Here is a 21,535-nt window from a genome sequence, read left to right on the forward strand (position 1 = left end):
CCGACATGATATCTATCTCTTCCTATCTCCCCATCTTATCATTTGGTTTTTTACCCATATTCCCCTCTCTGGTTCAACTAATCCAGACCCTGTTCTCCTGATCTAGGGGATGGGAACTCTGATGTTCATTTCTCCCTCATCACTTCTCCCCAGCTCCTGCCCACCTTTTACCCTTACCATGCCGTTATCATCCCCTTTGACTTCCTCCTGAGTGGTGTACTTCAGCAGAGGCCCCGCCTTTCTATTCCTGCTGCTGTACCTTAATGAGTTCCAGGCCTACCATAATATCTTTTCCTGTCCCCTCCACCTCTATTGCTTATGTCTTTGGTAAGGAGTCCTTTCCTCACGGAGATAAAGCCTTCTGTCTTCCCCACTCTTCTTCCTCTTTAGCTGCTGGGTACTTTTATGTTAACGTGTATGTTATTTGTATGTAAGGAATAATTGTCAGTATTATAGCTGTTTAAAGTGGAGAGATGTAAGGAGCTTGCTGATATAGGAGAAGGAACTGCTTAAGAATGGAATCATGTTTTGTCTCTACGTCTTGCATTATATTTTGAATAATATTATATTTTGAATCAAGCCGTAGATGATCTTTGATTGTGGGATGCTTTCATTCCCATTTTGTATAATAGTATGTTGCTTTTACAAACTTAAAATAAATGTAGGAAATCTAATTATAGTGAATTGCAGATTATATTCCATTACAATCTCAAATTGAGCAACAATATTTCAGCACATGCTAAATTCTAATCCCCATTCTGTTCTGAGAAGTGGTCTTCTGTATTTGCATAAAGAAGGCCATAAATGAGTTGGCATGCAGAAAACCTGACGTCATACTTTTAACACGTTATATAGTTTTGTAATGAAAATATACATGCATTGTAAAAACTCATAAATGAATTATTCTTTGATGGCTGTGATTGTTTTATTTCATTAGGGGCTTAGCCCGAAAAGTTGACTCTTTATTCGTTTCCATTGATGCTACCTGACCTGCAGAGGTCCTTTAGAATTTTGTATGTGTTGCTTTGGATTTCCACCATCTCTTGTAAAAAAAAAAAAAAGGAAAGATAAGAAAGTAACATTAAAAATTAGTGGAATGAAGTCAAAAGAGACTGGAGGCAAAACAAACTCCTAGACTATCAATAGCGTAAGCAGCATCTGTTGGGGGCGGTGGGGAAATGGGAAAAGCAGTTGGCTGTGCTTGAGGAAATCAGGCCACATCTGTGGGAAGAGAAACAGAAGTAATCATTTGGGTCACACATCAAAGTTGCTGGTGAACGCACCAGCAACTTTGATGTGTGTTGCTCGAATTCCCAGCATCTGCAGAATTCCTCGTGTAATCATTTGGGTCAGAGACCTTCATGAGAACAAAGAAAGAAGCAATAGAAACATGTTAAACTGCAGGGTGAGTGGGGTGCCAGAGACTCCCCTCTTCTTTACGATCCATCTCCATTTCTCCCATTTTGTTCCCTTGCTTGCCTATGTTTATGGCAATACCAGCATATATTGCCTGTCTCTAATTGACTTCCGACTGTGGAAGTAGTTAAGAATCTATCAGTTCCATCAGTGAACCATCCTAGTGGTTTCATGGAAGGAATATTTTAATTTTGTATTTACATAATATTGCTTTACTTTCACAGCTGGATTGACACTCTTGCCCTAGATCAGAACTTGAATGGCTGTCCAGCAACTTAACCACAGTGCTACATTACCTCTTTGACCTTCAGTCTTGCCTCTCTCTTGGGGTAGTCCAGTGCCTTTTCATTGTCTCTTTGATTTTCCTTCTTCCCTTTTTTCCTATTATGGTGCTGTCTGCTCCTTTTATTCCTTAAAGATGCTAGGAATGTAATAAGTGTTTTGTTCTAAGTGGCTTTGGAGTAATGTGTTGCTTATTCTTTTATCATTAACTCATTTGGAAACGAATGACTTTCGTGACATTCATGCTGAAAATTATTTTTAAATTCTGTATTTCAACAGCAGTGGAAGAGGCTGGAGGGGATTCTTACAAATACAGTTTAAGGGTAAGTTGAGCTTATATCAAATTTATTCCTATTGATGTAGTTGTATTGTTAAAGGATGATTTTTCTAAAGTTAATTTATTGTTTGATTTGCAGACTGCTGTTGGAAAAATGTGATTTCAAGAATACATCTAGTTGTGTTTTTGATAGATAATTATTAGTAATTGTAACTAAAATGTTGCATTGTTACACCGAAAGCAATCATTCTAAATTAATTTGACTTCCTATTGATCAACCCATATCCCCAAAGTTTCATTTTCATGTCTTGCCCAGCTATCCTGAATAAAGATAAACAGGCTTTGGAGGGTAGGAAGAGACATACTGTAAATTCCGGTGTATAAGCTGACTCCCCCCCCCATTTTCAAGGTTAAAAAAGTGACTTTTTCATGTTACCTTTGTATAAGCCGACCCTTTTTGTAGAGGTTTTTGATTTAACGGAAAAGATCACAAGATTTCACATGCTGGTACTCAGCTTTGCCAGATCCGGAACCTGGAAATTTTGTGAACCACTACCTGCTAAGAAAACAGGCCTATACATTGTAGAGCGTTATAAGCGAATTCTTAATAAATAAATCAGGGAGGGAAGTTTTGGATTAGGTTCTCAATGGTAAAGAATCCTCTGAAATGTAACCCCTGTGAAACCATTTAGCGCCCATTGTAATCTCATTAAAATATAACACGGGGTGGCAGGATCAGTACGTGTACTCAGTATTGAGTTTGCGACCACCATGTACAAAAGATTAAAATGAATGCGATATGATGCTGGCTTCAAGCTGAAGATTGTTGATTTTGCTAAAGGAACGAATGATTCTGTAGCTGCTAAGAAGTTTAGTGTAAACGAGAAACAAGTGAGAGAGTGGAGAAAGGCAGAGGACACGCTGAGGGAAATGCCAAAGATGAAATGTGCAAACCGCGGGAAAATATGCCAGTGGCCAGAACTGGAAGAAAAAGGTTTAGAGTGGGTGAATCACCAGTGATCGTCTGGATACGTTGTTACCAGAGAAATGACTCAAGTTTAAGCGTTGAAATGGGCTGAAAAACACCGTGAGGTCAGCGAAAATTTCAAAGCTACGTGAAGTTGGTGCATCCGATTTATGAATAGACGTGATCTTGCGTTGAGACTAAAAACAAAGATTGCTCAGAAGTTACCGAGCAACCTTGAGAATAAGATTATGGCCTTCCAATCATTCGTAATCAAGCATCGAAAGGCACATTCTTACCCGCTCTCACTGATTGGTAACATAGACGAGACACCAATGTTCTTTGATTTTGCTGGCAGCAGCATTGTCAATCAGAAGGAAGAGAAGACAGTCCTTGTCAAAACAACTGGACACGAGAAGCATCATCTTACTGTTGTGTTAACGTGTTTGGCTGATGGGACCAAACTACCACCGATGGTAATTTTTAAGAGGAAAACATTCCCAAAGAAAGAAAAATTGCCACAGGGTGTTGTTGTTTACGTTCAAGAACGCGGCTGGATGGACAAAGCGGGTTGCTTGAAGTGGGTTAAAGAGGTGTGGTGTCGACGTCCCGAAGGTTTCAGGAAGGAAAAGTCGCTACTTGTCTGGGACATGTTCAAAGCACACTTGTCAGGTGAGACAAAAGCAGCATCGAAAGATACAGACATTGTAGTCATCCCCGGTGGTTTGACGTCTGTGCTCCAGCCGCTAGATGTGAGTTTAAATAAAGCATTCAAAGAATTCATGCATTGACAGTGGAACGAACGTTTGATGACAACAGTGTGTACAAGTAAATTGAGAAACAGAATGTGTTCGGTAGATCTTTACTTTTGTGTAAGTGTTTGTATTTTCTTTTGTATTTGACTCAAAAACAGCCAATAAATACGACCTGTCTTCCGTGTATTCGTTTTCCCAAAGTTGGCACCCTTGTATAAGCCAACCTCCTAACTTTAGGACCAAAATATAGGGCCAAATTCTCGGCTTATACACCGGAATTTACGGTACTTAAGCAGATACACCACCTTGAAAAGCCAAGTACTGACAGACTAGTGTAGAAATTACCAATGTGTAATACAAGGAACTGCAGTCAACTTACCAGGCTATTCTAGACTGGGTATTGAGCAATGAGGAAGGGTTAGTTAGCAATCTTGTCGTGAGGGCCCCCTTGGGTCAGAGTGACCATAATATGGTGGAGTTCTTTATTAAGATGGAGAGTGACATAGTTAATTCAGAAACAAAGGTTCTGAATTTAAAGAAGGGTAACTTTGAAGGTATGAGGCGCGAATTAGCTAAGATAGACTGGCAAATGACACTTAAAGGGTTGATGGTGGATATGCAATGGCAAGCATTTAAAAATGGCATGGATGAACTACAACAATTGTTCAGCCCAGTTTGGCAAAAGAATAAATCAAGGAAGGTAGTGCACTCATGGCTGACAAGGGAAATTAGGGATAGTATCAATTCCAAAGAAGAAGCATACAAATTAGCCAGAAAAAGTGGCTCACTTGAGGACTGGGAGAAATTCAGAGTCCAGCAGAGGAGGACAAAGGGCTTAATTAGGAAGGGGAAAAAAGATAATGAGAGAAAGCTGGCAGGGAACATAAAAACTGACCGTAAAAGCTTTTATTGATATGTGAAAAGAAAAAGATTGGTTAAGACAAATGTAGGTCCCGTACAGACAGAAACAGGTGAATTGATTATGGGGAGCAAGGACATGGCAGACCAGTTGAATAACTGCTTTGGTTCTGTCTTCACTAAGGAGGACATAAATAATTTTCCGGAAATAGTAGGGGACAGAGGGTCCAGTGAGATGGAGGAACTGAGGGAGATACATGTTAGTAGGGAAGTGGTGTTAGGTAAATTGAAGGGATGAAAGGCAGATAAATCCCCAGGGCCAGATGGTCTGCATCCCAGAGTGCTTAAGGAAGTAGCCCAAGAAATAGTGGGTGCATTAGTGATAATTTTTCAAAACTCTTTAGATTCTGGACTAATGTAACCCCACTGATTAAAAAAGGAGGGAGACAGAAACCGGGGAATGATAGACCGGTTAGCCTGACATCGGTGGTGGGGAAAATGCTAGAGTCAGTTATCAAAGATGTGATAACAGCACATTTGGAAAGCGGTGAAATCATCGGACAAAGTCAGCATGGATTTGTGAAAGGAAAAACATGTCTGACGAAACTCATAGAATTTTTTGAGGATGTAACTAGTAGAATAGATAGGGGAGAACCAGTGGATGTGGTATATTTGGATTTTCAAAAGGCTTTTGACAAGGTCCCACACAGGAGATTAGTGTGCAAACTTAAAGCACACAGTATTGGGGGTAAGGCATTGATGTGGATAGAGAATTGGTTGGCAGACAGGAAGCAAAGAGTAGGAATAAACGGGACCTTTTCAGAATGGCAGGCAGTGACTAGTGGGGTACCGCAAGGTTCAGTGCTGGGACCCCATTTGTTTACAATATATATTAATGACTTAGATGAGGGAATTAAATGCAGCATCTCCAAGTTTGCGAATGACACGAAGCTGGGTGGCAGTGTTAGCTGTGAGGAGGATGCTAAGAGGATACAGGGTGACTTGGATAGGTTAGGTGAGTGGGAAAATTCATGGCAGATGCAATTTAATGTGGATAAATGTGAAGTTATCCACTTTGGTGGCAAAAACAGGAAAACAGATTATTATCTGAATGGTGGCCGATTAGGAAAAGGGGAGGTGCAACGAGACCTGGGTGTCATTATACACCAGTCATTGAACGTGGGCATGCAGGTATAGCAGGCGGTGAAAAAGGCGAATGGTATGCTGGCGTTCATAACAAGAGGATTCGAGTACAGGAGTAGGGAGGTACTACTGCAGTTGTACAAGGCCTTGGTGAGACCACATCTGGAGTATTGTGTGCAGTTTTGGTCCCCTAATCTGAGGAAATACATCCTTGCCATAGAGGGAGTACAAAGAAGGTTCACCAGATTGATTCCTGGGATGGCAAGACTTTCATATGATGAAAGACTGGATCGACTAGGCTTATACTCGTTGGAATTTAGAAGATTGAGGGGGGATCTTATTGAAACATATAAAATCCTAAAGGGATTGGACAGGCTAGATGCAGGAAGATTGTTCCCGATGTTGGGGAAGTCCAGAATGAGGGGTCACAGTTTGAGGATAAAGGGGAAGTCTTTTAGGACGGAGATTAGGAAAAACTACTTCACACAGAGAGTGGTGAATCTGTGGAATTCTCTGCCACAGGAAACAGTTGAGGCCAGTTCATTGGCAAATATTTAAGAGGGAGTTAGATATGGCCCTTGTGGCTAAAGGGATCGGGGGTATGGGGGGAAGGCTGGTACAGGATTCTGAGTTGGATGATCAGCCATGATCATACTGAATGGCGGTGCAGGCTCAAAGGGTCGAATGGCCTACCCCTGCACCTATTTTCTATGTTTCTATGGAATATGATGGTTTTATTTCAAAGGAAGCTCTGCTTCAGACTGTGAAATTCCTATTGTAAATCATTCATCTAGAAATAAATGATAATTGTCCTAGTGGGGGCAGATTGTGGTATGTAGGAGGGAGGTGGGGAAAAATAACACAAGGGAGTAAGGTTGAAAGAAAGCCTACAAGAGGGTAACAAAGATGCCAATATCAGAAAAAATCTCATGCAATCAAAATGATTAATTTTACTTGAAGGAGCGGAATGAAATACTGAACTTGTTATATACATTGTGTTCTTGATTATTCCATTATTGGTGGGTCTGAAATAAAAACTGAAAATGCTAGAAGCAGTTAAGAGGATCAGGCAGCATCTGTGGGGTAAGAAACAGTGAACATTTCAGGTCAAATGCATCATTCTTAGGACAAAGGAACGTTTGAGGACAAGTTATTGGGTTAGGATTCAAAGATTTATTATTTGTCCTAAGTTTTGAATGCCAGTACATCAGCTGTACTGTTGGCGTGTTGGCGCGTGGTCAAGTGGTTAAGGCGTTGGTCTAGTGAACTGAAGGTCGCTAGTTCAAGCCTTAGCTGAGGCAGCGTGTTGTGTCCTTGAGCAAGATACTTAACCACACATTGCTCTGCGACGACACTGGTGCCAAGCTGTATCGGCCCTAGTGCCCTTCCCTTGGACAACATCGGTGGCATGGAGAGGGGAGACTTGCAGCATGGGCAACTGCCGGTCTTCCATACAACCTTGCCCAGGCCTGTGCCCTGAAAGTCTTCCAAGGCGCAAATCCATGGTCTCACGAGACTAACAGATGCTTATACAGCAGCTGAGAAATTTTAATTTAGGTAATTAAATAATCTGGATAATAAATATGCATTGACAATGGTGATCATGATGTTTTATAACTATGAATTCCCATCTGTTTCAACAAAGCTTCTCTGGAAGAAATTGCATTATCTTTACTTGGCCTTTCAATACCTTGAACCTGTTCCTGAGATGACAGCAGCTCTACATTGTTATATATTCTGCATTTACAGCTATCTACATTTTAATCTGCTCTGGTTTCATGACATTTTAGTGATATATTACATGGGTCCAAAGACTCTTTGGACCTCTGTTGCTTCCAGTGTATTACTGTTTTAGAAGTACTCTGTCCTAACTCTTTTAAGTCTGAAGTAGATGATCTCGCTATAGATCATGTTAAAATTGTATCCATTTACAGATGCTTCATTTTTGAAATGAAATGAAGACTTTGTAGAGAGGGTACAGACCTAATTTACATACATGTTTTATGTGTATGGGATTACAAGATAGGGATGTTCCCCTAGGGACAAAAGTGGTCAGAATTAGTGTGACTGAGATGCTTAAGATCATGATAAGTTGTGTGGACAGAATAATTTTGGATGATTATCAGAAAAATGCAAGGAAAACAGGTAGTTAGGAATTTGAATTTACTGACTGTTATATTGATGGAATTTTTTCAGCATTAGCTTTTGAAATTTTATGAAATCAGTATCTGAAGGTGAAGAGTTTGTTAGAAAGGGGAGAAATTGTGGGAATGGAACAAATTGAAAGAAATATTGAAGACTCAGTGACTGTGCCTTTTCTGCCTCATGATTTAATAACCTGGAAGCTGCAAATTGGTGAAAACAAGTTATGGGTTTGTGTCCTGCATTGCTGAAGTTGTTATCAATGCTTTTGAATTGAAACATATCCTAAATGCTATATTGTCTTGTATAAAGTTGCATGAGTGCATTGATAGAATTTATTTTGTCTTTTTTTTTTGCAGCCATGCACAGAAGTGCTGTTTTTGGATATTTTTCATGAGTACAGCCAAACACTTACACCTGTTTTATTAGAAATGGTTCAAAATCTACATGGTATGTTTAATTCTTTTACTTGATTTTTAAGTTCAACCTATTATTCATTACATAAGATTGATTTATTTTGGCATAGGTGCAATATTTGCGGATCTTTTGGTACTGTTTGTAAAATAACAAAATGCTATTGCTGTTGGAAGCTTGACTCTATCCTATAAAGGACTAATGTAAATTATGTTTTTATCAACATCAGTACATAATATAAAAAAAAGTGTATTTGCAGAAATATAGAAACAAGACGCTTTTGTTTTTAAATATTTTCACATGTACTTGAGTGACTCCAGATGTACTTTATAGCAGTATTTAAAGGAGTCAAAATTCCTTTATTCATTGGCAGGATTATTAAATAATTAACTTTTCAAATAGTTGTACCAATTCACCATTTATTTCCATTATGTAAAAGCAAAAAAATTGCAAACAGTATGTTGGAAAATAGAAACAAAATCAGAAGCTGTTGTTAGGTTATCAACCTGAAATGTTACCTCTGCTTCTCTCGCTACAGATGCTGCCTGATCTCCTGAGTATTTCCAGTAGTTTCTTTATTTAATGCTTACTGTGTGTCCTATATATTGAGATCTGTTATCATGAATGAAATACACCTAATTCTGGTATCGAGAATTGATCTTTCAGTCAGTCAGGTTTGCTTCTGAGATAATATATGATATGTAACTTGACACCATATCAGAAGGTTTTTGCTCATTCCACAATACTGTGATGCTTTCTATTGATCTAGGTTTTGAATTAAAATTAATTTTTGACTCAGCTGCATTTTGTGGAAGCAAATTCCAATCATCATAATTGAATTGCGTCTGAAAGTATTTCCTAACTTAATTTGCTAAAGATCTAACTTTAAAATCTCTGGTAGTCTTAGACACCATATAGGTAGAACTAGTTTCCTTATCTTGGAAACTTCAGAATCAGAATCAGGTTTATTATCACCGGCGTGTGTTGTGAAATTTGTTAACTTAGCAGCAGCAGTTCAATGCAACACATTGTAAACCCCGGGTCCTCAGGTTCGGTCATCCCGTGGTCGTCTGGGGGAAAGCAACTCTGGCACTGCCAAACTGAGAAATCACTTTGTGGATGCTGTGTGATGTGTTGCCCAGTTACAAACCCACACCGCAAAATATCAAGCAGTACACAAAACGCAATTAAACGATTGAGCTTTATAATTCTTAATTTGACTATGTGGTTAGTAAAGAAACAAAAAAAAAAGAAAAGGGCCCATTCTCATGAAACAGTCTATCGTGCAATGTTAAAGCTCACTGGTCATTCATTTGTTCCCATTGACCTCCGAGTGTAGCCGGCCCTCGAAGCCTGGTTCCTCAGTCCACTCTGTCCGCTGGTCTTCCAACTCTCTCCATTCGCGTCCTCTCTCTCCATCGCTCCCCGGCAAAAGACCACAAAATCCTGGCTCCCAGACACACAAGAAAGAACAACATCCTCTCTTTGGCTAACATGCCCCATTATCTCTAGTCATAACCCAAACATTGCTGCTGCAGAGAAACTATTACCTTAGCAGTGAAACCTTACAGTGTGTTACACTCTCCCCTCACCGAATTTAGTCATGTCCTCATGACGTTGAGATAATTCACCAACCCTTCCTGCAAAACACAAAGTCCAATCCAGGTGTACAAAGCAGTGACATAGCTCCCTCAAAATGGTAGGGGTCACACTCTGTTCCCCTGGAGCTACGTAGGCTAGCCTAATTATCTGAGACCTCCGCACCCCCTCACCTCGCTCTTCAGGTTCAGACACTACTGGGGACACTTCTGGTCTACCTGGTGAGGCCTCCCCCTTCTCCCGATGCATATTCTGAAACCCCACCATAAGCTCCATGAGGCTTCCTGTTGGGCTAAAAGCATTGTTCAGTGCTTGCAGATAATTGACAGCTGTTGCTACAGGAGACCGCAACCTGACAGCTCTCACAACATCAGTGGCCTGCCCATTCAAACTTTCAACCAATCTGTCGCTTTACGTCTTCGGAGCACTGCCACTCATCTCTCATCTAACAACTGAGAGGTCTGCTCCGTCCAAGTCTTATACTCCTCTTCCCCTTTAGGGGTGGGCATTATTCCAGAGAATAGGCGGACTTTGAACCTGGGTATTTTTCCATTTATTCGCCAGAGAGGAAAGGAGGGATACTAACTCAGAATTCTCATTCTTCGCTGGGGGACATGGACTAATTAGCCATTCCAAATCCAACCACTCCTTCCCCTCACTCCTCAGAAACGACAGAACCCTGTCTCTGAAACCTCTGACCCAACTATGGGCGACTCAACTGCTACCTCCTCCTCCTCCCTGACAGTATGGACAGGCCAAGGCCCTGCCTCACCTGGGGCACCGATAGACGCCGGCAGTCCCACAGCCATTACGTCAGCGCTAGCCTGAACTAAAACAAGGCCTGAGCCCGCTATTTTATCGTAACTCTATGCTACAACTTCAACTTTGCCAACAGCTTTAACCATACTCAGAAAGTGAATTAACAATTCATCCGGGGTATGACTATCCACCCCACTCAACACGCATGCATTAGTTACCGGTAACTCCATGGAGGCACACCAGCGCTCCACCACTCTACCCTGCCAGCATCTACACCAGCACAAACTTAAACACACAGCCCACTGGTTCAATGCTCAGGGCAATCACACAACATCCAACGGAATCAATCCCGAAAGTAGCCCCCACAGTTGTAACCCTCAGGTCCGGCCAGCCCATGGTCGCCTCGGGAAAACAGCCTCTGGCCCCACCAAGCTGAGAAATCACGTTTGAGTGGATGCTGTGTGATGTCTTTCCCAGTTACAAATCCGTACTGCAAAATATCAGACAGTAACCCAATATGCGATTAAACATTTGAGCTATATGATTCTTAATTTGACTATATGGTTAGTAAAGAAACAAAAAAAAAAGGCCCATTCTCATGAAAATGTCTATCGCGCAACGTTGGAGCTCACTGTTCATTCATTTGTTCCCCATCAACCTCCGAGTGTAGCCAGCCCTTGTACCCTCGCTCCTCAGTTGACTCCGTCGGTGGTCTTCCAATTCTCTCCATTCGCGTCCTCTCTGTCTATTACTCCCCGATGAAAGACTGTGAAATCCCAGCTCCCAGACACACAAGAAAGAACAACATCACCTCATTGGCTAACATGTCCCATTATAGTGTCATAACCCAAACATTGCTGCTACACAGAAACCATTACCTTAGCAGTGAAACCTTACAGTGTGTTACACATAATATAGAAGAAGAAGAAAATAAATAAATAAATAATTCAATTACAGTATACATATATTGAAAAGCTTAAAAATCGTGCAAAAACAGAAATAATATATATTAAAAATGTGAGGTAGCATTCATTGGTTCAATGTCCATTTAGGAATTGGATGGCAGAGGGGAAGAAGCTGTTCTAGAATTGCTGAGTGTGTGCCTTCAGGCTTCTGTACCTCCTACCTGATGGTAACAGTGAGAAAAGGGCATGCCAGTCAAAAATGCAGCTGGAGGTCCTTAGTAATGGCCGCTGCCTTTCTGAGACACTGCTGCCTTGAATATGTCCTGGATACTTTGTAGGCTAGTACCCAAGATGGAGCCGACTAAATTTACTACCCACTGTAGCTTTTTTCAGCCCTATGCAGTAGCCTTCCCATACCAGGCAGTGATGCAGCCTGTCAGAATGCTGTCCATAGTACATCTATAGAGGTTCTTGAGTGTATTTGTTGACATACCAAATCTCTTCAAACTCCTAATGAAGTCTAGTCGCTGTCTTGCCTTCTTTATAACTGCATTGATGTGTTGGGACCAGGTTAGGTTCTCAGTGATCTTGGCACCCAGGAACTTGAAACTGCTCACGCTCTCCACTTCTGATCCCTGTATGAGGATTAGTATGTGTTACTTCATCTTACCTTTCCTGAGGTCCACAATCAGCTCTTTTGTCTTACTGACGCTGAGTGCCAGGTTGTTGCTGCGACACCACTCCACTAGTTGGCATATCTCACTCCTGTACGCCCACTCATCACCATTTGTGATTCTACCAGCAATGGCTGTATCGTCAGCAAATTTATAGGTGGTATTTGAGCTATGCCTAGCCACGCAGTCATGGGTATAGAGAGAGTAGAGCATTGTCAGCGAGGAGATGTTATCACCAGTCCGTACAGATTGTTGTCATTCAGTTAGGAAGTCGATGATCCAATTGCAGAAGGAGTTACAGAGGCCCGGGTTCTTCAACGTCTCAATCAGGATTGCAGGAATGATGGTATTAAATCCTGAGCTATAGTTGATGAACAGCATCCTGACATTGGTGTTTGTGTTGTCCAGGCGGTCTAAAGCAGTGTGAAGAGCCATTAAGATTGCATCTGCTGTTGACCTATTATGGTGATAGGCAAATTGCAATGGGTCCAGGACCTTGCTGAGGCAGGAGTTCAGTCTAGTCATGAGTAGCCTCTCAAAAGCATTTCATCACTATAGATGTGAGTGCTACCGGGCGATAGTCATTTGTTAGGCAATAGTATAATTATTGCCTTTTTGAAGCAAATGGGAACTTCTGCGCATAGCAGTGAGAGGTTGTAACTGTCCTTGAATACTCCTGCCAGTTTTCAGAACCTTACCAGGTACTCCATAGGGAGCTCTGGACTTTCGAGGGTTCATTCTCTTTAAAGACAGCCTAACATCGGCCTCTGAGACAGATCACAGTGTCATCAGGTGCAACCGGGATCTTCACAGCTGTAGTTATATTCTCCCTTTCAAAGCTGGCATAGAAGGTGTTAAGTTCATCTGATGGTGAAGCATTGCTGTCATTCATGCTACTGGGTTTCGCTTTGTAGGAAGTAATGTCTTGCAAACCCTGCCAGAGTTGTCGTACGTCTGATGCTGCCTCCAACCTCGTTCGAAATTTCACTCAAATAGTCCCATAAATGAGTGAATTTCAGCGACTTCTTCTCTTTTGTGCAATCATTAATTGTAATTTAACCCATTAACTCTTTATGGTGAGCTTACTCCAAAGTTTGGTGTAGTCTAAAAGTGTTTTGTATTGCTGAAAGATGTGGTAAACCTTAGTACAGAGATTAGAGGGTACTTAAAGACAAAATAGTTTGCCTGAAAAGTAATGTAGCGTTGAAACTCAGTATCTTAAAGAGTAGTGCAGGCAAAAATTCTCAGCTTATTTAGAGGAGCACTTATCTACAATGCAACTGATCAAGAGCAATGAAATGCGAGTAAATTCCACCTTTGGATGGTATGAGCAAGATTAGATTATTACTTCTGTGCCAAGTATTTCTGTTTCTTTTGTAGAGGATAAGAACAGTTTAAATGGCCAGCTGTACTATTTCAGAGGGTATTAGGAATTAAATCATTTTTATCAAGGGATAAGTCACTTATGGATCGAGATAACGTAAGAAAGATTTCTTTTTGGAGAGGCATCATAAATGAGGAAAGTTTTTATGAGCTAGTAGTTAATATAGTGCTGCTGATTTTGATGACGAGAGCAATGCAGAAGTAGTTATCTAGAGTTAATAATTAAGAAACTCAAGATATCAGGCTTTGTCTTAGCAGTACCATCCTCTCTTCTGATTAGATGGATAAGTATTTAAGCCCTACGTTCTTGACCACATATAGTCTGGTATTTAGATTGGTTTGATTAAACTTTTATTTATCCTTAGGCAGATCATACGGATGCAATAGAATGGAAAGTCACTCCAATGAATAATATTGAATATTTACTATGTCATTTGCTCTGTCTGAAATTAAAATCAATGTGAACACAGCAGATTCATAACAAATAATATGTGGAAAAAAGTGTACCCGTTTTGAGGAATAGTCCTTGAGATTTGAAAGAAGGAAATTGTGTTATCAGAGAATCATAATGGTTGTTCCGTGGTATCAATTTAAATCAGTCTTATTTTGGCATGTTTTTGCCCATCTGTTTTGAAAGTTTGAGTCATCAGTAATCTTTATGTACTGATTGAAGTTTCTCTCTGGATTATATATTTACATATCTAAATCCTGGAGTGAGTAGTAAGCCATCAGTTTCTCAGACTAAGGCACTGAGATCACTGAATGTATCTAACATTTAAGTAAGCTGTTTACTTTGGGGATGAAATTGCGAAAAAATGTTTAATTCTACACATTTTCACCTAGATTTTGACAAAAATTCTTTAAATAATGACAAAAAAGCTGTAATGTGTTTTTTTTACTATTTAACTGTTTAAATTCTGATTTATTTCTGAATAGATTAATTCTGAAATATTTTTGAAGCTCTGAAACCCTGGGCGACACAGTAGCATCGTGGTAGCACGACATCTTACAGTATAGTTAAGCAGGGTTCATTTCCTGCCGCCTCCTATGAGGAGTTTGTATGTTCTCCCTGTGACCGTGTGAGATTCCCCTCACACTGCAAAGACCTACTGGTTGGTAGGTTAATTGGTCATTGTAAAATTGTTCCATGATGAGACTTGGATTAAATCATGGAATTGCTGGGTGGTGTGGCTTGAAGGGCCTATTCCACTCTGTATCTCAATAAGTAAATAAGTAAAATGGAAATTTAACTAGCATTAGATGAAGATGCTTTGGATTTTTAAAAAATTTTGCCTGATAAACGGAACACAATATGTTATCTGTTTTTGCAGTGGGTTCAGTAAACACTTGTGTCAGGATGCTGTTCATCGACTATAGTTCAGCATTTAATACCATCATTCTCACAATGCTGATTAAGAAGCTGCAGAACCTGGGCCTCTGTACCTCCCTCTGAAATTGGATCCTTGTCTTCCTAACCAGAAGATCACAATCTGTGCAGATTGGTGATGCCATATCCTCCTTGCTGGCAATCAGTGCTGGCGCACCTCAGGGGTGTGTGCTGAGCCTACTGCTCTACTCCTTGTGTACACATAACTGTGTGGCTAGGCATAACTCAAATACTATCTATAAATTTGGCTGACGATACAGCCGTGGTTGGTAGAATCTCAGATGGTGACGAGAGGGCGTACAGGAGTGAGATATGCCAACTAGTGGAATGGTGCCGCAGCAACAACCTGGCACTTAATGGCAGTATGATGAAAGAACTGATTGTGGACTTCAGCAAGGGTAAGACGAAGGAACACATACCAATCCTTATAGAGGGATCAGAAGTGGAGAGAGTGAGCAGCTTCAAGTTCCTGGGTGTCAAGATCTCTGAGGATCTAACCTGGTCCCAACATATCGATGTAGTTATAAAAGAAGGCAAGACAGCAACTAGACTTCATTAGGAGTTTGAAAAGATTTGGCATGTCAAGAAATACACTCAAAAACTTTTATAGTTGTACCGTGGAGAGCATTCTGACAGGCTGCGTCACTGTCTGGTATGGAGGGGCTACTGCACAGGACCGAAAGAAACTGCAGAAAGTTGTAAATCTAGTCAACTCCATCTTGGGTACTAGCTTACAAAGTACCCAGTGCATCTTTAGGGAGTGGTGTCTCAGAAAGGCAGCGTCCATCATTAAGGACCTCCAGCACCCAAACCATGCCCTTTTCTCACTGTTACCATCAGGTAGGAGGTACGGAAGCCTGAAGGCACACACTTAGCAGTTCGGGAACAGCTTCTTCCCTTCTGTCATCCGATTCCTAAATGGACATTGAATCTTTGGACACTACCTCACTTTTTTTTAATATACAGTATTTCTGTTTTTGCACTTTTTAAAATCTATTCAAGATGCGTAATTGATTTACTTGTTTATTTATTATTATTTTTATTTTTATTATTTTTTTCTCTGCTAGATTCTGTATTACATTGAGCTGCTGCTGCTAAGTTAACAAATTTCACTTCACATGCCGGTAATAATAAATCTGATTCTAATTCTGATTCTGAAAATGATTGTGTCCATCTATAATCTTCATTGACGTGGGAATTCTAAAAGTACATTAGAACCAGTGATTGATTTTCAAGTATAGTCATCATTATAACCTCCAGTACTAATTGTGCGCAACTTTGTGCATTGGTTGTAATGTTCCTCTCAGGTTCTTTTTATTATTGTGGCTGTTATTACCTTGTCACCTTTGTTCTTTTTATCCTCTACACGTAGTCAGGATGTTGTTTGGAAAGAAAAAGTTCTCCACACATTACAGATGTTCTTTCCATTTGTCTTAATACTCTTTGAAGCTCTACAAATGTAGCAATTATCAAATGTTTTTGTTGTTGATTCTTGTATGCAGGAAATCTGTGCCAGGTTTTATTGCACAAATTATTTATAGTTAATATCGAATAGTTTGAATGATTTTGCAACTTGGCTTATTTTTCTTCTATGTTTTCATTTGCTCTTTAACATAACTTTTGGCTTTATTAGGGCCAACTAATGTGGAGGATACTGTTGGACTAGTTATCAAAGATGCCGGTATGTTATCTTTACAATGCTATTTGGTTCAATAAAGCAATATTGTTACTGATTGATACCATTGTTACTGATTCTGACATTCAACCAATACCTGTAATTATTTTTAGTGGTGGAACAGCATTGTTATTAAGTGTCAAAAGAGTACCATCTTACTACTTACAGCCAGGCTTTGAATACACCTTAGTGACCTGGGATATATCTTCGATGCCTTTGTTATTTTACAGTATAAATTTCTGTCAATTATAAAAATGGGTTGGATTGTTGACCTGTTTTATTTTGGTTCTTGGTAGTGTACAATGCCATTGGATTGGCAGCTTATGAACTTTTTGATAATGTGGATTTTGACCAGTGGTTTAAAAACCAGCTTCTGGCTGAATTGCAAGTTACTCACATAAGGTAAGCCCCAAATATTTAAGTAATCTAAAAACTGTGCTATTTGAGTATTTAATTATCAATTTTTTAGAAGTATATTAAATTGTCTTTCGTTTTACTTTCTTCCTTTGCATTCAGCTGATGAATATTTTGATTGCTATCCATGTAAACATTCTGTGTCCACATTGATAAAGATAGTGATCTAGCCTATGAACTACCGCTGACATCATTGGTATCTATATGGTTTAGGATGTTAGGTTATATGACTATCATCAGATTTCCTTTATTTCTTCAACAGTATGTTGTGTTGCACTTAAAATCAGTGTACATTTCTGATTCCGGTAAAATAATTTTTTTGTGTTGTGGAATCATTTTAACACCATTGGGAAGGTGCTGCAATCAAATTCCTTATTAACGTAAGAATTAGCCAATTATTCTGTCCTAGAATGAAAGTGATGCATAATATAGTAATTCTATTGCGCTCGCATAAACTTCAAGTTACTTTTACATTATATTGAGAAAATCAACTTAATTGTCTTTTGATTAATGTAATGTGTATTCTGCAAGGTTGCTTACATTGAGATTGTCGGACCCATGTATCTATTTTCTGTCTGTCTGTATTTCATTGTGTGTTGCACCATTATTACAGGGTAGATTGGGGCACGGTAGAAGCGAATGTTTAGTTACCTATTCACGCTTTGTCTTCAGGTCAGTTTGGGCTTGTTGAGAGTTAGAGCTGGAGTTGAGCCACAGGGTGATTTTTTTTTTGTGGACTGCTAAGATTGTTAATTTCTCGCCAGATTGCTATTATAGTCATAGTCATACTTTATTGATCCCGGGGGAAACTGGTTTTCATTACAGTTGCACCATAAATAATAAATAGTAATAGAACCATAAATAGTAATATGTAAATTATGAAATAAGTCTGGGACCAGCCTCTTGGCTCAGGGTGTCTGACCCTCCAAGGGAGGAGTTGTAAAGTTTGATGGCCACAGGAATGACTTCCTATGATGCTCAGTGCTGCATCTCGGTGGAATGAGTCTCTGGCTGACTGTACTCCTGTGCCCAACCAGTACATTATGTAGTGGATGGGAGACATTGTCCAAGATGGCATGCAACTTGGACAGCATCCTCTTTTCAGACACCACCGTGAGAGAGTCCAGTTCCATCCCCACAACATCATTGGCCTTACGAATGAGTTTGTGGATTCTGTTGGTGTCTGCTACCCTCAGCCTGCTGCCCCAGCACACAACAGCAAACATGATAGCACTGGCCGCCACAGACTCGTAGAACATCCTCAGCATCGTCTGGCAGATGTTAAAGGACTTCAGTCTCCTCAGGAAATAGAGACAGCTCTGACCCTTCTTGTAGACAGCCTCAGTGTTCTTTGACCAGTCCAGTTTATTGTCAATTCGTATCCCCAGGTATTTGTAATCCTCCACCATGTCCACACTGACCCCCTGGATGGAAACAGGGGTCACCGGTACCTTAGCTCTCCTCAGGTCTACCACCAGCTCCTTAGTCTTTTTCACATTAAGCTGCAGATAATTCTGCTCACACCATGTGACAAAGTTTCCTACCGTAGCCCTGTACTCAGCCTCATCTCCCTTGTACAGGGCTACGGTAGGAAGAGCTTGATATATCATATTATATCATTATTAGACTGCTTATTCTGTTATATTGCTAATTTTGTTAGTTTTTTTATTGCTACAAGATCATTTGACTTTGCTGGGTTCTTAACAAAAGATCAAATGTACTCTTGAACTTTGGAATTTTGGAAACATTAATTCGAACTATTTATCCAGCAGTGTATTTGACAATCTCGCAAATACTCTCCTTGATAATATGTACATTAGTAACTTATATTGGTAGGCGCCACCTTTCCAGTGATTTCAAGGACTTATTGATTATAAGCTTACATTGCAATGAAAAATATCTTTTTTTGTTCTACAGTAAGCAAAATCGCATTGATGATATTAATAAATTGAACAGGAATTAATTTTGTTGTTTTGGGAACTGTGATGCCTCTATAACAGCCTTTGAATGTTACAGGTTTTGTTAGTTATTGTTGATTGAGCTAATATTTTAAATTTTGCTTTGTTACAATACTCCCTGTAAAATGGTTGCTTGTGTATAATCATCTTGTTTGTTTTTGATGTATAGATACAAACTTATTCGGCGTAGAGTCATTTGGTTGATTGGTCAATGGATTTCTGTAAAATTTAAATCAGAATTAAGGCCATTGTTGTATGAGGCCATCCTTAATCTCATGCAGGACCAAGATCGTGTGGTAAGTTTTAAAATGTATTTTATATTTTAATGAATTATGATTTTTTTGCTGTTAAGTACAGTTTGCTTTAGCTGTACTGTAGTGGCATTTGTTGAAGAGGGGAACATAACATAAGAAATAAAAGCAAGAATAGAGCACTCTCATCAAAGTGCTATTTTCCACTATAACCCCTTATGCCTTGATTCTGATAACATCTAAAAAAGCTGTTAGTCTGTTTCTTCAACATACCCAGTAACTGAGCTTGCAAAGCCCTTTTAGAGAGACTTCTGAGAATTCATGATTGGATGTGATAGGTCTGCAGTGTTGATTGTGGAGTCACTGAATCATGTGTGATGATTCCACAGCTTGTCATGTGTTTACTCTTCTGCTGAATTTCACCAGGTTGGCAACTCACTTCTAGGCAAGCCTGATGTTGCTGCTGGCAAGCTCTTCTACACTCCTTACTGAGCCTGTTTTACTTATGATACGGAATGAGTCTATTTGAACAATCTCACTCTGCAAGGCAACCTCATCAGTGTTTTTTTAGAATTGCTTTACTTATCACATGTACATTGAAGCATTGAAATGTACTGCGAGATCCATAGTTTGTGTCAGCCACCAACAAAGCACAAGGATGTGCTGAGGGCAGCCCGCATCTGTTGCCCTGGTTCCAGCACCAACTTACTAACTTGTATGTTTTTGGAATGTGGGAGGTAACCAGAGCTCTTGGAGGAAACCCATGTGGTCACAGGGAGAACCAACAAGTTCCTTATATACAGCAGTGGGAATTGAACCCTGATTGCTGGTGCTATAAAGCATTATGCTCACTGCTAAGCTGCCATTTTCCTCTCCTTATTTCTCCACTGCCTTTCAATTTTCTTTTACATGGTCATCAATTCCCCTTTGATTCTTTTTATCACTTAGTTTAACTAGGAGGTAGATTCAGATTTATTGATGTCATCTAGGTGAGTTAACAGTACCTCTATATGCTTGGCTTGTAGTTGTGATATCAGGAGGTGAGTCATTCATTGGAGGATACTCTGCCTCTGATCTATTTTTGTCCAGTTGAATTTCTGGTCAGTAGTGACCCTTAGGATATTGATAGTGGGGGTTTCGGTTATGTTAATACAAATTAATGGCAAGAGAAGGAGACTCTTGTTTGAGTTGTCCTTGATCGCTGGTGCAAATGTTACCCTGTACTAGTCAGCCTATGCCTGAAGGTCTTACTGCATACGAGCATGGATTACTTCATGGTCTGAGATGCTGTTGAGTGGAATTGAGCATCGTGCAATCATCAGTAGACATCTCCACTTCTGTCCTTATGGAACAGAAATAATGATGAAGCAGCTGAAGATGCTTGGGTCTAGGGCACTGGCTCATAGAATTCCACAAGTTGACATTCTGAGGCTGTGGTGATCGACCCCTGATACCGCAGCTATCTTCCTCTTGATTCTGAAGTGCAATTTTTCCTTTGTTCAGCTTTCAATGAATGCTACACCCTGAATACCTCGCACTTGCTGTCCTCATGATTCATCTTTATTCATCTCTTTTATGATGCTGGATGCTAACATCAAGTACTGCAGGACTATCCCATCGGCGAGTTGCTCAATAGTGATAAAGCTGGACTTACTGCATACTGTTGTGTTGTCGCCTGGACCTGTTGTATACCGTTGTTGTGCTGACACACTGTGTGATCCAACAAATGGAACAAATGAATGTCTTGGAAGTTTTTATTGTGATAGCAGGACCCTATTGGACATTGATAATGTAATATACTGCAAGTCCAATACACTAGTTCATTGGTGAGACAGAAGACAGGGGAGTTGTAACTGCCCTGGTTGTGGCAAGGCCTGGGCCTAGGCTGTGGGTCGCTTCGGACGTAGCGGCTTGTCACAGTCGCTCGGGGAGGAGAGAGTAGAGACCTCTAGTTGGCATGCTGGAATCCATACTTGGGTTGGGGGCTGGCCCTCTCATCAGTGCTGCCCTCCAGTGTTGGCACAATAAAAGAGCAAGCTGGACCAGGACAATCTATGGTTATGCCACTCAGGGACTTGTGCTGTACAAGTTTTTCTTTGTGACTGTATGTTTTTCTGAAATGATAACCATGTGAGCTATTTGTGCTATGTGCGATGTGCTGTTGGTTATGTTTTGCACCTTGGCCCCAGGGGAATGCTGTTTTGTTTGGCTATATTCATGTATGGTTAAATGATGATCAAACGTATACTTAAACTTACCTGGGACATACTGTCAGAGAG

At 40.2% G+C, this 21,535-nt stretch overlaps 1 protein-coding gene across 6 annotated transcripts in view; it reads left to right on the forward strand.

Annotated features, from left to right (window-relative positions):
• The window catches only part of ipo11 (importin 11), a 427,187-nt gene that overhangs the window by 91,949 nt on the left and 313,703 nt on the right, over positions 1–21,535 (forward strand). For all 6 annotated transcript variants that reach the window (XM_072252587.1, XM_072252591.1, XM_072252593.1 and 3 more), the window contains exons 13-17: positions 1,978–2,021; positions 8,197–8,287; positions 16,592–16,639; positions 16,930–17,035; positions 19,175–19,301. In XM_072252587.1, the coding sequence (XP_072108688.1) occupies positions 1,978–2,021; positions 8,197–8,287; positions 16,592–16,639; positions 16,930–17,035; positions 19,175–19,301 (416 nt within the window). The remainder of the gene's footprint in view (positions 1–1,977; positions 2,022–8,196; positions 8,288–16,591; positions 16,640–16,929; positions 17,036–19,174; positions 19,302–21,535) is intronic.

The sequence above is a fragment of the Mobula birostris genome, chromosome 3 (genome assembly GCF_030028105.1).
Source record: "Mobula birostris isolate sMobBir1 chromosome 3, sMobBir1.hap1, whole genome shotgun sequence".
Taxonomy (NCBI): domain Eukaryota; kingdom Metazoa; phylum Chordata; class Chondrichthyes; order Myliobatiformes; family Myliobatidae; genus Mobula; species Mobula birostris.